This window comes from Rattus rattus, chromosome 17, assembly GCF_011064425.1.
Source record: "Rattus rattus isolate New Zealand chromosome 17, Rrattus_CSIRO_v1, whole genome shotgun sequence".
Lineage (NCBI taxonomy): Eukaryota > Metazoa > Chordata > Mammalia > Rodentia > Muridae > Rattus > Rattus rattus.
This window is the reverse complement of record NC_046170.1, coordinates 1,778,557-1,797,991: the sequence shown is the minus strand read 5'-3', so window position 1 is coordinate 1,797,991 and position 19,435 is coordinate 1,778,557. Positions and strand designations below refer to the sequence as shown.

Below are 19,435 nucleotides of genomic sequence, written 5' to 3'. Positions count from 1 at the left end.
TGAGTGGCTCCCCTTATCCACCCTATGAAAAGTGTGTACACACACACACACACACACACACACACACACACACACACACACAGAGGGCTCAGTTGCAATGAAGTATAGCCAGAGGCTAAGCACACCATCAGCCTGACCACCATCACCTTCCCACCCTTTACCAGCTCCAAACACTAGGCAAAGAGCTCTTAGATCTTGGTTCAGAGCTGTCACTGCTGAGAAATCCCTTCTCCCGTGGGACATCTTACTGCTGTGAGGTCCCATTCGAGCCCAAAGCCAGTCTAAACTTTCATTTCCCCAGCTCGAAAAAGGAAGCCTTTTTTTTTTTTTTTTTTTTGTCTTGTCATTTGTCATGCGTTCTTGATGTGTGAATCTCACACATCCCACCTATGCGTGGAGCGGAGGACAGCCGCTGAGCATCTGCAGGCTAGCAATCTGCAGATGCTAACCAAAGTACAAGCATTCCCGCCCAAACTGGTCTTGTGCAGATTATAGCAACTGTCACGCGCCCGCCACACACTACCTGCCCAGCACATGAACTGACAAGTGAAACTACAAAACTTGCAAAATCTGTGGGATTTCACGAAGTCGGTGGAGGCGAGGCAGAGAAGGCAGCAGGAGACCACAGAGAAAGACGTCTGTGGGGGAAGTGAATGACATCAGAAAGATGTCCTGAGTTCTCAGAACACTCAGTGCAGGGCAGGGTGGGGGCGGGGGGATGCCGAAGAGGTGGGTTAGGGGTTAAGAGCACTTGGTGCTATTTCAGAGGGCCCCAGTTTGGTTCCCAGCACCTACATGGTGGCTCACGGCTATCAATAACTCTAGTTTCAAGGGATCTGGGCCCCTCTTCTGTCCTTGGAGGCCACCAGATACACACATGATCCCCTTAAAGGGGAGTTTTCAGAGTGATCCTTGTTTTTGAGGAAGCCCTAGGTTTTTTTGGTTGCCTGTTTGTTTTATTTTCTTTAGTCAGGGTTTTTCTACTATAGCCATTGCTTTCTGGGAACTCACCACGAGGTAGACCAGACTGGCCTCAAACTCAGAGATCTGCCTGCCTCTGCCTCCCAAATGTTGGGATTAAAGGTGTGTGCCACCATAGCCATCAAACCCCGGTATTTTTGTAAAACGAAAACAGTCTCTTAACAGCAAGGATGCTACCACTCAATTTTGTGAGAAATCTTCAACACTCAGTATGTGTTTCACTCTTCCCAAACAACTATGCACATGACCATAATTAGAATTAAAACATTCTTAACCAGGAAGTATATGATCCATTTATCTTCATAATCTTCATCTTTTTTGGACAATAGCTCAACCCAGCCTACCTGCCCACACGTTTCTGTGACTGTTGGTCCAGGATGTGATGGGGGGATACCATCCTGATCTTCTTCCCAGACATGACTACAGACACCCTACCCAAGGAAAGAGCTAGCACCTCAAGGGATGTGCACAAGAAGGTCGGAGGGCTCTGCCAAGCACCATTGCACACCAGAGGGGAAAACTCCACAGTGGGAATAGGTCCCCATCACGCTCCTTTATAGGCCTGAAGTCGCTTTGGTTATAAAACTAAGGGAAACTGAGGCCCAGTGAGGACATGGCCCAAGCCCAGTCTGTAGTCAGCGCGGGCACTGGGAAGAATGCAGTTAACCAAGTGAAGACTTGGTGAAGCTCTCCACGTGGGTCCGTAGTGCCCACTCCTGTCGCCGGGCTCCTAGCCCGTGGTTGGCGGGAAAGTCGAGGTTGCGGATCCTGCCTGGACGACCCCATGCTTGGGTGGGCTAGCGGGGGTCCGGTAGCCTGGCCCCAGGCCGCAGCAGACCGCGCCCCACGCGGGGCCCCCGCCCGCTCCCCTTCCCCTCCCCCGGCAGGAGGAGGAGACTCGGCGGCCCTCCCCCGGCCTCCCGACCGCCGCCGCAGCCAGCCCCGCGCCCTCTCCACCCAGAGCAACAGCTCGGACGTCCGGAATCCCGGCTCTGGCCCTAGGTGAGTGAGGGCGGCGGGGCGGGAGGTCATCGCGGCCCGGGACTCGCTGAAGTCCTGGAGCCTCTCACGCGAGGGAAAAACTTTGCAGCGAGGGACAGGAGCCCGGGCGGCGCCCGCCGCACCCCAAACTTGAGCTCAACTTTTTAGTCCCCACTTGGGGTCCTCCAGCCGGTCTCCATCCGGGTGGAAGTCGGGTCCCGTGGCGGGACAGTGGGGGAGGGGTCGCCGGTGGAATGCCGGCAAGGCCAGGAAGGGGGGTGGCAGGCGGGGGCGGGATGTGGAACTCTCCCGGGGGACCCAACGTGGTCACCATGGCGAGTGCCGGACGGACGGGTGGCACTGGCCAATCAGAGAAGGGCTTTACGCCTAGACCCGTTGCGCTGCCAATGGAAACCAAGCGGTGGGGTGGGCGGGACCACGCCTTGCAGGACCGGACCCCCGCACCCCCTCCAGCCGCTAGGGGGAGCGGGGCTGGTGGCCCTTGAAGGGGCTACCAAGTGGGGACTAAGGCTGCTCTGGGCCCTGGAAAGCTGAAAACTTAATTTCGGAAAGGAATGCGGGCAAGTGGGGCAAGGGCTTGATGCTAAGAGAAAGGAGGGGCCTCAGCAGCCCATTGCCCTGGTAGTACTGAGGAGTAGCAGCGCTCTTGCCCATCCCGCGACTTAAGCTTGTGTAAGTGAACGTCCCTTATTCCGCCCGGATCCTGAGCTTTTTTGTAGAAGTATGATGGGTTCTTATTGACACCGAGTCTGCCCACCTGCTGGAGATATTAAGAATCTTCTTGGTGCCTCTCAGTGCGATACGTAGGGAAACTGATGTCCAAAAAGGCCAGAGATCTGCACATACCACGAGGTGTGTAATAGCAAAGCTAGGCTTCATGTCTATTTTATATGAATGCGCGATTCCAAGAGTTGCTGAGAGTCCTGGGACTGGAATGGTTGCCCATGAAGGCTTCCACTTTCCCTAATCCAAAACACGTTTGTTTTGGCGGGCCTAGTATCTGAAGATCTCCCTAGTAGGCGCTCCCAGGGGCACGGTGCTCTTCAGGTAGTCATGACCTAGCCACAAGCTCTGTTCTAGCATAGAAACCCTGCTTTCCTCCCTCTCCAACTCCTCCGTTTCTTTCCTGGATCCAGCAGCTGTAAGCTGGGCTCTCTCAGTATCCATGGTCAGAGGGACAGACAGCCCACAGTCTGCGGGCTGACCAGCCTTGGGCCCTGCACTTATCCAATCAGGCAGTCCCCTTGCGGTTTCCCGCTGGGCTGTAATCCCTAACCACAGCTAGGCCTGTGGCCCTGGGCTTACCCCAGAGTCCACCTGAAAGTTTCTAAGAGGATATGGGAGGATTCTGAGCTCTGGAGGTCCTGGGTTCCCCATTCCCTCAGCTGATCCTCATCCAGGTCTTAGTGTTGCTCATTCTTCTCCGTGGATACTGAGAGAACCAACCAAATATCAAGGGCAGAATACAAAGTTGCTCTCTTCTCCCTCTCCCCAATCAGAGCAAGAGCACCTGACTCTGACTTTGACTGCAGATGGGCTTAGATACCTACCTGTATCAGCGCTGGCTGAAAACCGAATTCTAACTTTTAGGGTGACACAACTCTCCCAAACTCTGGTCACAGGAGGACTCCCTAATAGGAGCTTTATCCGTCTTCCATGGGCTCAGGAAACGTTCACACAGCACCCGCTCCTGCTCAGCCCTGTTCACATAGCTAACGAGACCAAGAAGCCTTTGAAAGCTTCATACAATTCCCTAAAGCGGAGGTTCTCAGCCCTGCTAAAGCCGCAAACCTTTAATACACTTTCTCGTGCTGTGGTGACCCCCAACTACAAAATTATTTTTGTTGTTATTCCATAGTAATTTTGCTACTGTTATGAATCATAATGTAAATATCTGATATGCAGGATATCTGATTTATGACACCCCCCCCCCAAGGGACTGTGACCCACAGGTTGAGAACTGCTGCCCCTGAAGGAGGTGGTCCTAGTGTTTAGGAAAACAAGCACAAAGTATTCAGAGATTAGAAAACTCTTCTGGAGCGAGGGGTTGTTGCAGGTCCGTCTTGCAGGGTGTGTAGGAGTTTACAGATGTAGAAGGAAAGAGGGAGCCATTCCCAATGAGTGTGTGAACAAAAGATGTTGGTCACTTCCTATGGGCAGCACTGAATCTGTGACCTGTAATGAGTGCCCAGTCAAAGCCTCCTTGTTTCCGGGAGCAGAGTGACATAGTTATGGCAGGGGTTCAGGAGCTTTGAGACCTGCCACTCTGTTGCTCAGCCAGGGTACAGCTCTACATCCCCCGTCCCACCAGCCAAATTTAAGCAAGTGCTGTACTCGGGGCCCACCCTATAAGCTGTAAGCAACACACATTCCCTATGAGTGGAAGGCTGTGCTATAAGAGAGGCCACTGGCCGGGTATGGCTGGCTGTGGAGTGGGACAGAGCATCTCAGGCATTTCCTAGTAGTGGTTCCTGAGTTAGAAGGGGGATGGGGGGAGACTGGCTTTAGGAAGGACGAAGACAGAAAGGAACTCTCTGGGTCTGTGGAGGCTGCTTCCACCCTGAGCTGCTCGTGGAGTGCAATGGCTGTGTTGTGGAAAATCGAAAGCCCACCCCCTATAATGTCACCAAATAAAGAAGGCACTGAACCTGGGGTGGGGGCGGGACAAGTGATTGGCAGCTGGGGCCCCTCTCTATAGCATGAGGCATAAGTCAGGCCTGTGTGGACCTGGGTTAGCAAAGCTTCTTGAGTGTTTCCAAGGCTGTCATGTGAGGAGGGTGGGAATGGGGAGGTGTGGCTAGGCAGAGGCCAGCTGCACTGGGGTCTGCACAGGTGTGCGTGTGGGGGGAGGGGTGGACGCGCCTCACCTCTTCCCCCATGCATGTGCGTACCTGTCCTGAGCCCGAGGAGAAAGGCAGAAGGTGTTCACGGCCTTCCTGTTACTGCTTCCCACCTTTTCCCCCACCCTGCAACCCAAGACTGGCCAGGGCTGACTTTGGAGGCCCCAACCTGGAAACCATTAGGGGCCTGGATAATGTCTGCCCTGCTCCTGTTTCATGGGCTTAGATTTTCTAGAAGGAGCTGGTTGGAGTCCTCTCTAAGCCAAGCAGAGCCCTTTGCCAGGCCTGGCAGCTCCAAGCCGGTGGAGATGGCAGCAGCCCCCACTGCCACACTTCTACTGTAGGGCTGTGGAAAGGCCTGCCTTCAGGACTGGTACTTGGGCTTCCTGCCAGCCCCTACTCTTCTCTCCCCCTGCAGATGCTAGTACTGTTTCTTTTATGGCTGTTCTGATGGAATTGGGCCAGGAAAATGGGGAAGGAGAGGAGCAGCGTGTGTTCAGAGCTCTCTTATGTTTAGGGGCCCATCCGTGTGGTGGTACATGTATTCAAGTGTTATCTCTGTTTGTATAGCTATGTGCCCACAGGTCCATCTCTGTATGTGTCACTTATCCCTGTTTCGTGTGGATGAGATTGCTTGTATGTTCCCAGATGTGTCTCTGTGTGCAGAAATGTCTAGATGTTTGTGGGCGCCAAGGCTACCAGCTCATCACACGGGCCGAGACACTGAGTCAGCGAGGACACACTGCCTGTTAGGAACTAGAGCCCTGGTCTGTGTGGCTGTCTGGTGACTGTCTACACAAGCATCCTTGGGGTTGAGATATGTATGGTACTGTAAGTAGTGAGGGTGGCACGGGCTTGGGGGCATAGCTTAGTGGTGGAGGGCTCATTGGTGGCTTTGCGTGGAGGGGACGGGGAGGCCGAGAGACTCGGGGTCGCATTGATGTTATTGAATACTCACATGTCCCAAACATGGACTTCTGAAATATAGAGCGTCTGCTGTGTGCCTGCCAAACATCCTGGCCCACAGAACTGTCAATTGTTAATTAAGCAACAAGGGTCCAGGGGAATCTGATGAAGGAATTCTGGGCTTCCTTACCCTGCCCCCATTGTACAGGTGGAGAGACTGAAGCCCCTGGAAAGGCCCAGTGGCACTACAAAGCAGCCTTGCAGGGATGAGTTGAGGGGAGTTCGAGCCGGGGGGCAGAAGGCCCCTACTGGACTCCTTGGGGTCACCCTGGAACACTGTTCCCTCCTCCTGCTTCCGCCACTACTGCCCCCTTCATGCCCTGAGCATGCACAGGGCTGATTCGGGTGACTGATGGTGGTGGGCACAGCCCAATAATGATCCTGTTCTTCCGCAGGTCTGAAGAGACATTCCAGAGTATCCTAGAGAGCAGTGGGTGAAGGCTTTCGTCACTCGCAGTGGTATCATGTAGGTGTCTGTCCCACGCGTCGTCCTTGAGCCTAGCCGCAAGTTCGCACCCAGGGCCAGCCCAGCCTCACTATGAGCCAAGGCCCGAGCCCCCGGCTGGCTGAGTCCCCGCAGCTGTCCAAGAGCAGCCTGCTTACCATCCTGGGCAGCCCGTCCCCCGAGCGTATGGGCCCGGCCGACTCGCTGCCACCCACGCCGCCTAGCGGCACTCCATCACCCGGACCACCACCCACACTACCCTTGACTGCGCCCGCTCTGCTGGCCGACGGCGACTGGGAGAGCCGCGAGGAGCTGCGGCTGCGGGAGCTGGAGGAGGCGCGCGCGCGAGCCTTGCAGATGGAGAAAACAATGCGCTGGTGGTCGGACTGCACGGCGAACTGGCGCGAGAAGTGGAGCAAGGTGCGCGCTGAGCGCAACCGTGCGCGGGAAGAGGTTCGCCAGCTGCGCCAGCGCCTGGACACGCTCACCAAGGAGTTGGCGGGCGCGCGCCGCGAGCGACAGGAGGCTCAGGGCGAATGCGAGGCGCGCGGCCGCGAACTGGCCCGGCTGCGGGGAGCGCGCGGTGCTGTAGACAAGACACATGAAGGCCCGGAGGCGGAACGCGAGCACGAGCCAGTGCGCGACATCGGGGCGGAGAGGTCGCCTGGCAGCCAGGTGCGCCCTGCAACAGGGCTTGGAAGAAGGCTGAGTTTTGGGCCAGTGTCACACAAGGGCCCAAATGGGAAGGAAGAGTGAAAAGGGCTAGTAAGAATCTGGTTTCCAGTGAGGTGTAGATCAGTCTCACTTCCACGTAGTGGTGGTGGTGGTGGTAGGAGCTAAGGCAGATAAAAATCACCTTGCTTTGGAGATCCACAAGTTCTACCTCCCCCCCCCCACACACACACACTTTAGAAGTCATCAAAATCAAAGAATCTTCCACACCAAGCACAGGGGAGATTCGTGGACTTGGCTTAGATTCGAAATAGAGCTGACTTCTCATGCTTTTCGTCCTGAAGGGATGTGGTCCCTGAGTCAGGCCTTTGGGATGGTTGGCAGAAAGACTCCCCTCCCCCCAAAAAAGTTAAACTGGGATTGGGAGGAGGCATATATATTAGCTGTGGGAAGTGCAAGAATCCATAATCCATGGTCATGACAGAAGCCCAGAGGCTGGGGGCCTGCTGAGCCTGGGCAGTGGTGGTAGTTGTCCCCATCACTCAGGGCCTGCAGACACATTGTCTCCTACAGCAGACCTGAGACACAAGGAGGTTCAGAACTAAGCTCCTCTGTGTTGGCTCCTCCAGCTGCGGGGTTTGTACCCTAGTGGTAAATCTTGCACAGAAGTTGGGCAGGATGAACTGGTACGAGGGCAGGCCATGCAGGCAAGGTCTCAGCTTTGAAGACTAGAAGTCTCCCTAGAAGACTAGATCCCAGCAATGGGACTCTCAGCTGCTCCCCTCCTTTCCGGCCTAGCCCTCTCCCTATGGCCTGGTATCTGGAGACATTTTTCTAACCTATCTACCAAGGCCTCCTGCTCTCTTTGTCCTCTTGTTTGGTGGTCATCACAGCCCCAGAGTCCCCAGGGGCAATTCAGAGTCCCAGGTCTGTAGTCTGAGTTTACACACCAGCTCAGGTAATTCCATCTGTCCCAGGTGGCAGCCAGAGTGCCCCACAGGACCATGTGAGGCCAGGAGGATGGGAGGTCAGTCCTCCACAAGTCCTCAGAGCCACCAGTGTCCCTGTGTCCATGTTTCCTCCTGAATTGGAATCCTAAGCCTTGGTAGAATTCCTGCTTCACCAGTTCCAACTAGTGTACCCAGTGTTTGCATACTCGGGGTGATGGGGACCCTCGCTAGGGACGTTCCAGGATACAGGAAACCCTGGTAGTTGGCAATGTTCTTCCAGGATGGAGTGGGGGGGGCAGAGAAGGAGAATGAAGCAAACTGCAAAAGATAAAACCAGGGCTAGGAGACACTGTGTCTCCTGTCTCAGGTCAGTTAGCAAGCTCATTCCAGAATAGGGCTTCAGATAGCCATGAGGATGGTGGCCAGAGCAGGGCCTTGGACCAGGCGCAATCCCTTACTTTGGTCCCCACAGGAGCTGGACCTGGTAGAGAGCCTGCTGAAGAGCAGACCAGAGGAGCCTGAAGGCTGCTGGGATGCCTGCAGTGTGGCAGCTGGGGGCCCTCGGGTCAGCTCTGGACGCCAGGATCGCAACCGCCTGCCCTGGGAGGACACAGCCGGCACAGAGGAGGATGCCTCCAAGTTGACTGCCCTTCGGCTACGGCTAGATGAATCCCAGAAGGTTCTCCTCAAGGAGCGAGAGTGAGTTCTGGGATGTGGGGGCTGGAGCAGGGCACCCCCGGAATCCTGAGGCATGGTCCCAGGTTTTACTTACCTCAGGGTGATGTTTTTTGTTGTTTTGGACCTTTTGGCCATTTTTCTCCCCTCCCCTACTGCAGCCCCCACTTCAGGACTGAACCCAGGGCTTTGTGCTTGCCAAGGAAGTGCTCTGTCTACCGTTGAGCTAAATTTAAACCCCAAAATCTAAGATTTTAGAACAGTGAGCCCACTACAATCTTAATTTTTTAATTTTGTGTGTGTGCATGATGAGTGTGTGTGTGTGTGTATGTGTCTATCCATCCTTCTGTGTGTGTATATGTTTATCCATCCTTCCGTGTGTGTGTGTGTGTTTATCCATCCTTCCATGTGTGTGTGTTTATCCATCCTTCTGTGTGTGTGTATGTGTCTATCCATCCTTCTGTCTTGTGTGTGTGTGTGTCTGTTCACCCATCCTTTTATCTGTGTATGTATGTGCATATGTCTATATGTGTGTGTCTGGTGCCCATGGGTATTGGAAGAGGGTACTGGATGTCCTAGAACTGGAATTACAGATGTTTGTACACTGCCATCTTGGATGATGGGAGCCAACCCTGGGTCTACCGTAAGAACAGCAAGTACTTTCACCTCTGAGCTGTCTCCCAGTCCCCGTCCTTTGTTTTTAAAGTAGGGCCTCAGTACATGAACCCATGCTGACCTTGAGCTCAAGCGTCGGTGGCCTCAAGCTCACTTCTGGTGGTAAAAAGGGTAGCAGGCTCCGAGAAAGCAGGGATGATGAGGGAGTTAGGAAGTTTAAGGTTAGAGGAGTTGTATTTGGCACAGCAAAGTAACAATTTGTGAGCAAGTGGGTCTGGAGGCCCAAACCAGTTTGAGCTGGAGGTGAAAAGGCAGGGGTCATGAACAGGTGGCCTTGAAAGCTAGGAATATGAGAATCAGAGGCGTGGATGGGCAAGGAGAAGGTTATGGGGTAGAGTCCTGGTTCTGTCAAGTCCAGAGGCCGGCGAGAGGAAGGAGGCAGTGAAGAGGAAGGGGAGCCATTTTCAGGGAAAAGGAACCAAGAGAGACTGTGTAACAGGAGAGTGGATGGCTGGACTAAGTGGGCACTTAGTTGACGGATGGATGGATTTAGAACATGGAGGTCGTCAGGGACTCTGAAGGTGATTTGCGAGTCTGCCCTGATGATGTTTATGAGTATTCTACAGCTCTGGTCTAGGAAATAAGTGTATAGATTATAAACTCGGTTCACACATATGATTTTACTGTAAAATACAATCACACAAGGACTTGGGAAGACGGGATTAGCACAGTGGTAGAGTGCTTGTCTATCATGAATAAAGTCTCTGTTCCATGGGACTGGGAAGGAAAGGGAGGAAGGAAGAAAGCGTACCTCTGATGACAGTTGGACTCAGGCTTCTATGGGTGTCATTACCTTGTTGGCCAGGGAAAGCCAAAGGGACCAGTAGCCAGCAGAAGCCGGGGAGAGGATGACATGGGTTCTTCCTGACTGGGTTCCCCGGCCCACACCTCATCTCCGACTTCTAGCCACAGAACATCTGGGCGAACACAGTCTGTTGTTTAAACAACAACAGCAAAGTCAAGCCAATATACTTCCTGAAATAGGAAGTCAGGACAAAAGAAGTCTAACAAAGTCTGTGCTTGTCTGTCCCCACTCCCCAGGGATAAGCTGGCTCTGAGCAAGAACATCGAGAAGCTGGAGGGGGAGCTTAGCCAATGGAAGATCAAATACGAGGAGTTGAGCAAAACCAAGCAGGAGATGCTCAAGCAAGTAAGCCTGGGGGTGGGGTGGGGGGCTTCCTGGTGGTGGTGGCTGCACTCTGGGGAGTTCCAGCCTTGGGGACAACTTAGGATGGGATTCATTCACTCACTCAGCCGCAGTTCCAGGTCGGTTACCGGGACCTGGATCAGGTACCAGCCATAGTTCCAGGACAGGCGGGTAATGGTAGCCCAGCAGGTAAGCTCTGTGAGCCATGAAGGCATCAAGACAGCATGAAGGGGATGGGGTGGAGGTCAAGGAGGGCTTCTATAAGACGACATGTGAGCAGGGTCTGGTGGGCCACACCTGCAATCCCAGCCCTTGGGAGGCGGAGACAGGAGGATTGCTTTGAGTTCAAGGCCGACTTGGATACAGAGTGACACCCTGACTCAACATCCCTCCTCCATTCCCTCCCTACATGAAGGGGATGGATGAAGCCATTCTTGAGCATAGAGGGGATTTGGGTGCTCACAGCAGCAGCTCTGGAGTAGGCAGACACCTGGCGTGTGCTGGACACTGAGAAGGTCGTGTGGCTGGAGAATCCTGTCAGAGGGAGGATCGAGGGGCTAAATTTCAGAGGGTTTGTGACCAGAGGTGTTAGCTGTGACATTGAGTGTGTATCTGAAACCGAAGCCTCTTCGGCAGTCAAAGGAGCTGTAACCTCACGGTCCCTGTCTCAGCCACGAGGTGCACAAAGCAGGCTACCTCTTCTGCCTCTTGTACAGATTGGGTATGGCCACCAGGGGGCGCAGCCATCCTGGGAAAGCCTTGCTGGATCCTCTGGGTTCACAGAGGTCAAAAGACCAGAGACTTGACTTGGGAAAATTGCCCAGACAGGATCTTTCCTGGTAATCTCTTCAAGCTCATAAACGAGTCCCAGAACCCCTGCCTGTCTACTTGAATCTCCCTTCTTCTTTTGGGGTCCGGGAACCTGGCCCCACTCTATTCAGACTGCAAACTGTTACAGAAGGGCACTGACAGAGCGCAGACGTGCAGCTGTGCAGAAAATGCTCTCCTGCCTGGCTTCCTTCCACAGTATTGTCTGAGAGGCTCACTGTGTGCTTGTGTGGACCAGCAGCTTGGGAGAAGTGCCCACAGCAGTTCTGATGTCCATACATCCGCACTGGCGTTGAGAGCCATGGGGAAGGCAGACACGCTCTCTTGGGTGCGCAGTCGTGTGGGCAGTGAGAAGAGGCCAGGTGGATGGGAGGAGCTCACGGGAGAAAGATGTCGCAGGACTTTGTGAGAAGATAGGAGTTGGGTGCTCTCTCAAGGCGCCAAGAACCCTCAGCCCTCTCTGAGTCCTTCATTACCTCGGCTGGTGCTCACCTCTAGTATTAGCTCTGGGATCTATTCTGGTGGCCCTCATGACCAGGTTGGGTGATGTTCTCGCAGCTCAGCATCCTAAAGGAGACGCACCAGGATGAACTGGGCCGCATGTCGGAAGACCTGGAAGATGAGCTGGGTGCACGCTCTAGCATGGATCGCAAGATGGCCGAACTGAGGGGTGAGGTCAGTGGCGGGCAGCATGGAGGGGCAGTGCTCAGGGGTTTAACTGATCGGTTAAGTAGGGAAAGGAGAAAAGTCCCAGCTGGGCTGTGAGGGGCCATCCACACCCCAGGGGCTTAGCCTGCAGGAGGCACCCCCTTTCCCACACAAAACCCAGAAGCGCCCCCACATCCTGCACACCGTGGAAAAAAAAATAATAAAAGCCCAGCATAATTATAGCTGCTGCAGCTGGATCTGCTTCCTGGTGCCATTTTTGGCTTCAGGAGAAGGGGGGGGTGGTGGTTCATCTAGTTTGTCTCTCCACTCCTGTCCCCCTGGAGTCTCACTGCCTCCCCTCGCTGGCTGTTGCAGATGGAAAGGCTCCAGGCGGAGAATGCAGCCGAGTGGGGCCGCAGAGAGCGGCTGGAGACGGAGAAGCTGGGCTTGGAACGGGAGAACAAGAAGCTGCGTGCGCAGGTTGGAGACCTGGAGGAGGCCCTGGCCCGCAGACGACGACAGAACGCCAGTGCCCTGGACTGTGACCTGAGGGCCAGCCAGGCCGCCCTTTTCGAGAAGAACAAGGTGGGACGGGCGTCCAGCTGATCAGCCCACTATTTGTATGGCCTGCATATAGATAATTGCAGTATAAGCTGAGCCTCCTTGATCCCCAAGTCAGACATCAAACCCCCAACTTTGAGCATCAACCCCATGCCTTAAAAGAGCAGGAAATTTCACGCCTACGTGTGGTAGGTACCAATCAAAATGTGAGGGCAGAAAAAAATGCTGAAGAAAATTGCCCTCAAGCCCTGGTGACATATGCATTAAACTGGTGGGTTCTATGTTTAGACCCAGGGCCTGTCCCCGAGAGACCTCATGATGTATGTGTAAGTACCCCAAAAGCCCCAAAACTCTGGAATCTAGGCAGAAGATAGAGGTCCGTAGAGTACCTGTCAATGGCGTCCTGTGTCTCACCCCAAGCACCACAGAACACAGTGTGATGTCTCACACCTATAGTCCCAGCACTCGGGGAGTAGAGGCAGGGGGATCATAAGCTTAAAGTCACCCTTGGCTACAGAGAGAACTCAATGAAGACTTTTTAATTATTATTATAAATAATACTTGAGCCTAGGCACTTCAGATATATTAAACTCCTATAAGATGAAGCAGTTGATAATTACAGCAGCTCGGAATGCTGAACACCTACTGTGTGCTCCTGGCAGCAACGAGCAGACAGGTGTGTCTACCTATTCCGTGAGTGATGGTTTAAAGGGAGAGAGTGCTGTCTCCATCATATGGTCAGACCCCGTCAGTCCTGAAAAGGCTTCCCGTTGGGGGGAGCGGGGCAGCGGCTTTGAGCCGAGGTCTGCAGGAGAAGCAGAAGTTAACTGGTGGTAAACTGACCTTCCAGAGGGTCAGTGAGAAGAGGGAAGTCACAGAAGAAGTGAGAAATGAGGGCTCTGTCTAGGTAGGTGGGGGGCAGGGGGAAACTGGCAGAGGTAGCAGGAGTCGTGGCTGTGGTGTGAGAGAGCAGCCAGCAAAGGTGAGGTGGGAAACTGCCAGGTGGAAGGCTGTGGTAGGACAGAGGGTGGGAGGCCATTGACATTCCCAAAGCTGTAAGGGATGATAGTCTCTGCTGGGACTGGTGGAGGGGACAGGACCGGTGAGCCCTTCAGTGAGAACTGAGACACCCCAGAGTAGGGCGGCCATCTCTTTTCCTGGCTGTCCCGCTCTGACCTCTGCTTTCTCCCATGCCACACTCCCCAGGCTAGCTCATCCCCAGAGCCAGAAGTTTAACACCACATGCTTGTCACGAAGACTGTAGACCTCATTGCTTCCCCAGATCCTGACCTGCAGCTCCACAGCCCCGTGCACATCCTCCTCACTCAGTAGAGTTACCCACGAGGGTGGAGCCTCTGATCCACACGCCCAGCCTTCTCACCTCACTAGGTGGCACTGCCAGCCCCCAAGTTGATCACTAAGTCTTAACACTCAGAACGTCCCAGGAGGTGGGGGATTCCTTCAGAGGAGACACGAGGCCCCATGGGTCTCCCTGGGCGAGCACGCAGCCTGAGCCTCCTCACCCCTGCAGGAGCTGGCAGACCTGAAGCACGTGCACAGCAAGCTCAAGAAGCAGTTCCAGGAGAAGGTGGCCGAGCTGGCACACGCCAATCGGCGCGTGGAGCAGCACGAGACGGAGGTAAAGAAGCTGCGGCTGCGGGTGGAAGAGCTCAAGAAAGAACTGGCCCAGGCCGAGGATGAGGCAAGTAGCAACAGGCCTGAGAGGAACGGACCATATACCTACCTGTGCTCCTGTGTGCACCTATGCTCCTGTGTGCACCTGTGCTCCTGTGTGCACCTATGCTCCTGTGTGCACCTGTGCTCCTGTGTGCACCTGTGCTCCTTTGTGCTCCTGTGTGCACCTGTGCTCCTGTGTGCACCTGTGCTCCTGTGTGCTGGGGGCCTGGCACCTGAGACAGGAAGTGATGGCAGCTGGAGAGAAAGGAAAGTGGATGGGCTGAATGGATGAGCCAGTGAGGTGAATGGTGGTGTAGATGGTTAGGTAGAAGGCAGGAAGATTCCCCCCATGCACAGGGGACTAGATGGACAGAGGGCTGGAGAGCGGAGTGGAGGTAGAGCAAGTGTCCAGTGGATGATAGGTACGCAGACAGACCGATGACTGTGTGGGTCAGTGGGCAGGGGAGGAAGGGCCTCTGAGGAGAAGCAGGTGAGGATGGTTGAAAGGCTATGTGACCAGACATTGCTGGGTGCTGGGTAGATTGGTGCTGCTAGATCTGGAAGGCTGGTGGCCTGCGGGGATAGAAAGCGGAACGGAAGTGGTCCTACGCCAAGTGCTCAGGAGCAAGAGCTGGATCAGACACAGTTCCGGAACAGGGGAAGTAGCTGAGCCAGGCAGCTCTCCCCGAGCTGATCCTCACGTTCTCTGTCTGCTCGCCCCAGCTGGACGAGGCCCACAACCAGGCACGGAAGCTGCAACGGTCGCTGGACGAGCAGACAGAGCAGAGCGAGAACCTACAGGTGCAGCTGGAACATCTGCAGTCCAGGTAGGCGGGGGCGCTCTGCTGGGGGAGCCTCCTAAGTGCACGGGGCAAGGGCCAGAACCCTCAAGAGAGCTGGAGGGGAAGACCGAGAAGGAAGAACTCTTGGGGCGAGAATCCTGTCCCCTCCAAACAGGAAGGGCCAGGGCCAGGAAGCTGGTGGGGAGTGGCTGCAGGAAGACAGCCCAGCTGTGGGCTCTGGAATTGTCTCCTTCGGGTGGGCGGGCTGATGGTGGTGTGAGTATGTGGAGGGCTGCCAAGGAGGCCCGGCTCTGGGCCACTCGCCAAGGAGGCCGGGCTCTGGACCGGACCAGTGATGTTGGGAGTCCTTGGCGAGAAACAGTACCATCACCCCAGTTCTTGGGGATGGGTAACCCCAGGGACAACAGGAATATGAAAGGTTGAAGGGAAGGAAATGGCAGAGTGGGCAGGCCAAGTGCCTCAGCTATGGCTGTAACCCTCAGCCCCTGAAGGAAGTAGAGAGGGGCTTAGACCCACCCACCCGGCAGACTGCCAGTTCTGCTGCTCCCCATCCCACTGTCTCAGCTCTGAACCCTGCCTCCGCCATACACTTTTCACTTCCAAGACTATCTGGACGTGGCAAAGCACTTCAGGCAGAGCCCTCCAGAGTCATAGCTGGGAAGCACCAAGAGCTTATGGGTGGCTACACTTCGCCTTCCTACCTGTGGGCAAAGGGACCCGGAGCCTAAAGCCAGACGCTTTGGGTAGGTGGAAAGGTTGGGTGACCTTAGGACACTGAACCCTCCTGGGTCCGCTCCCCCATCTGTAAGATGGAGCTCAATCGCCGTGAAAGTGAAGAGAGCTTACTGAGTTTTTCAAAAGCACCTGAACCAACAGACGCGGCGACATCATTTGCACTTGACTGGGGATCTAGCACGATATTCCAAGACCTGGATTTGATCCCCAGCGCCACATAAATTCAAGAGATAGAGGCAGATCAGAAGTTCAAGGACGTCCTCAGCTACAGAAGGGAATTGGAGGCTAGCCTGGGCTTTATGAGAATTGTTAGGACAGCACCTGGGCCAACAAATGCTGTTTGGTCTGATTGGCCACACCCATTGCCTTTCCTGGGAGGGGACTAAAGTCTGGTCTAGATACTGTGTCAAGAGCCTGCTTTGAAGCAAAGGGGGTGGGGGTGGGGGATGGGGAGGTCTTTTCTCTCGGGACTTAGAAAACAAGGGAAAGCCCTTGCATGACGACCCAATAGTGGGTGGCCTGGTGGGATCTCCTGGCCATCAGCACTGGGTTTACTGAGCATCTACTTCGTGCTGCTGTGTGCTGAGAGCTTGTGGTTAGGATGGGCCCCGTGGTTGTGTCACATAATCAATGGGTCTCAGATTCCCCTTCGCCTAAGTGACACCTGAAATTTATACAGGGCCCAGGCACAGACCTGAGTCAGGATTATTGCATACCCAGCTCCACACGGTCCAACCCTGTAAATATTCCCCCCAACCCCCCACCCCGTCCCCTCAGCAGGCCACTCAGCTGAGCCTGGGGCTTTCCAGAACCCTCAGCCACATTCCTGGGGAGCCATAAACTCCCAAAATGGGCAGCCTGGCTCTGCTCAGCCTCGCCAGCACCTCTGTCGGGGGCGGGCAGGGCCACCCAGGATTGCTGCCTCACTTTAGTTTGTAACTTTTCCTGCTTTAATGTTCCGGGACGGGGCACTAAATCACCGCGCAGTAATGGAGCCGCACTCTCGCCCCTCCCTACCACGTTAATAATTCATGCCTTCCCGTAAGAGGCATGGGGCTACTGCCTTGTTGGGGGCAGCGTGTTTCCTCCAACCCTTCCTTCTCACATGATCGAGGAACCAAACCCATCTCAGTCAGTTCTCCCGAGTCTGCCGTCTACATCAGAGCTGGCACCGCAGCTCAGAGCCCAAGCCCAGTGTCCCCTGTCCGAGTGACTTTGAGCAAGTCCTTGAACACCCTCATGCTTCCATTTCCTTGTACGTAAATTGAGGTGACGATGGTGTCTCCCCATCCGAGCACAGGTACCTCAGAGTACATTGCAGCTCAGAAGGGCCTAGCCACTGCCGGCACAGACGCAATATGGTTCCTGCTCTGACCTGTCACCCCACCCCTCAGGCTCCGCAGGCAGCAGCAAAATGCCCCCCTTTTCGGGAAGATTCGGAGTACCCGGTTTGGCACCGAGGAAGCCGGAGATGGAGCGAGCGACCTCGATGAGGACGAGGACCTGCAAATCCAGGTGGCCTAGGACATCCAGGGCGGAACAGGACTGGCCCACAGATGCCCAGCTGAGCATCCACTCAAACCAGACGGCCTTCTTCACTGTCTGTACTTGCTTGGGTTCCATCCCCCCCACACCCCGCTTTGAACCACTTCCTCCTCTCCCAGGAGGGCAGCGGTTTCACCCACTCATGCCCCAGTGAAGGGGGAGCCTGTCGGATATGTATATTTTATATATGCCCAGGGTTGCTTGAACCCATCCAAACAACCCAGCACCCAGATCTTAAGACCCCACCTGCATAGGACTTCATGCAGAGATGGGACCATGGTGAGGGAGGCTTGGTGGTCTGGAAGGGGCTGTTCATATTAAGACACTATGAACTCAGACTTTTGTAATAAATGGACTTCAATCTCTCAGGGCCGAGTCCTGAAAGTGCAGGAGACTCTGGGAGGAGGCAAGGTGGGTCAGCATCAGCCTGCTCCTAACGTTGAACTAGAGTCCAGGATTGTCAAGGGAATGAGTGAATACCAGTGCAGCCTGAAGGATCTGTTTCCAGTTTGTCGGGAAACAAGGCAATATCGTAGACGTCTTCTTTGGACGAGACGAGACTTCAGTTCATGGGCTCAGATCTCTGCTGTACCCTTGACTAACTGTGCAACCTCAGGGACATCCCTCACCTTCTCTGAACCTCGGGGTTTCTCCATCTGGTAGTTAGTACTCTGTGGCTCACTGGATAAAAACACTTGGAATGCAAGCCGGACAACCTGGGGTTGGATCCTCGGAGCCCAAGTAAAGGTGGACGGAGAGTAAGAACTCCATAAAGTCCTCCAACCTCCCCAGTTGCACACATACTAGTAATAATAATTGATTTTGTAAACACAAAACTGTGTTACGCTCCCTGGTGGTCTACCATGGGCAGCACCATTTGCCAGCAGGATTAGGAGATGGGTGGAAATTTACTCAACAGGGGACAGAAAACCCTCTTCTTTGGTTGTTTATTTGAGGTAGGGTCTTTTGTGGCTCTGGCTAGCCTGAACCTGCACCAGACTAGCCTTGAACTCAGTCCTCCTCCCCGAAGCCTCCAAGTACCAGGATTACAGGCTTGCCCCGTCACACCCAGATGACAATTACAGTTTTGACATCTAATTTCCGAACTCAATTAGCAGATTTATATAGGATCTGAGGGAGATGGCTGTTGGAGACCCAGCACACACACTTAAATTGATTAAAGGTAGCCAGACAGGAGTGATGCCTGCCTTTAATCCCAGCACTCTGGACGCAGAGGCAGGCAGATCTCTGAGTTCGAGGTGAATTCCAGCCAGGGCTATACCAAAAACCCTGTCTTGAACCTCCCACCCCCATTTTTTTTTCTAAAGTCCAGGGGAATTCAGGGATCTTGCTCTCCTGACAGGCTCTGTAGATGTGAGGATTGTTCCAGCACGCAGGAGGTAGCCCGAGGTGTGCTAGGGGCTCAGCCTAGCACAGAGAAGTTAAACCGAGTTCACAGAAAGGTTCCCTGTTTGGAGAGGAGAGGTGCAGTAAAGACTACCTCTGTGTGATCTGGTCAGGAAGGTCCCTGGAGGCTACACCACTGAGATCCAGAGAAGCCGTGAGTCCTGGGGTCTAAGGAAGGGTGCTGAGGGGCCCAGCGGGGAGCCAGAGCCCAGAGCAGAGTCCTCAAGAGGCTTAACTGATGGTTCGGGTGGGGTGTCAGAGACTCCAGGCCCCTCCTGGGCTCCCAGGTAAAGGAAGTAAGGAAAAAGAGGCCGTCCTCACCCCCACCCTGTACAGGAAAACTGTCCCCAGGAGTCAGCCCAGCAGGAAAAGACCCTCTTCTGCCAGGGATTTTTCTCCTTCCTCTCTCAAACAGGAAATGGGCTGAGAAAAGATTCAGAGTGCTGCCCTTTGACCCCTAGGAGCTAGAAGCCAGGTCCTCACTGACAGCCGTCATTCCGGGACACAGAGCAGAACCTAGCTCCCCCAGACTCCCTGGCACCTCTAGAGAGATAGTGTGGAGCAGGGGCCTCCTCACAGTGTATATCTCTCCACCAGGCTGCTGGGAGAGCGTCGGTGCACAGAGGATCTGGTCAGGGAAGGAGAAGCCTCAGGAGTAAGGCTTCTGGAATGCAGGGGCTGTGGAGTGTGGGGGCTGGGCCCTGCTCACGGCCTCTCCGGGGGTCACTGCGACTTTCAGTGAAAGTCATCCAGGGGTCATGGCACGGCAGAAGCATTAGTACCTTAAGGAAAATCTTTAATGTGCTGCTAATATTAGTCATGGGAAGTTTGCCCATCCAAATGTGGGTTTCCCTCTCCCGAGCCGTCAGCACCTTTGA

General features: G+C 54.6%; 1 protein-coding gene across 1 annotated transcript; it reads left to right on the top strand.

The window, feature by feature from the left end:
• Positions 1 to 1,904: 1,904 nt before the first annotated feature.
• Ccdc102a (coiled-coil domain containing 102A) lies at positions 1,905 to 17,518 on the top strand. Its single transcript, XM_032888055.1, has 9 exons — positions 1,905 to 1,983; positions 6,185 to 6,909; positions 8,329 to 8,555; positions 10,248 to 10,356; positions 11,740 to 11,856; positions 12,205 to 12,414; positions 13,922 to 14,092; positions 14,791 to 14,894; positions 17,000 to 17,518. Exons 2-9 carry the CDS (start codon positions 6,328 to 6,330, stop codon positions 17,127 to 17,129), a joined length of 1,650 nt encoding a protein of 549 aa, XP_032743946.1. The 5' UTR covers positions 1,905 to 1,983; positions 6,185 to 6,327; the 3' UTR covers positions 17,130 to 17,518.
• Positions 17,519 to 19,435: the final 1,917 nt, after the last annotated feature.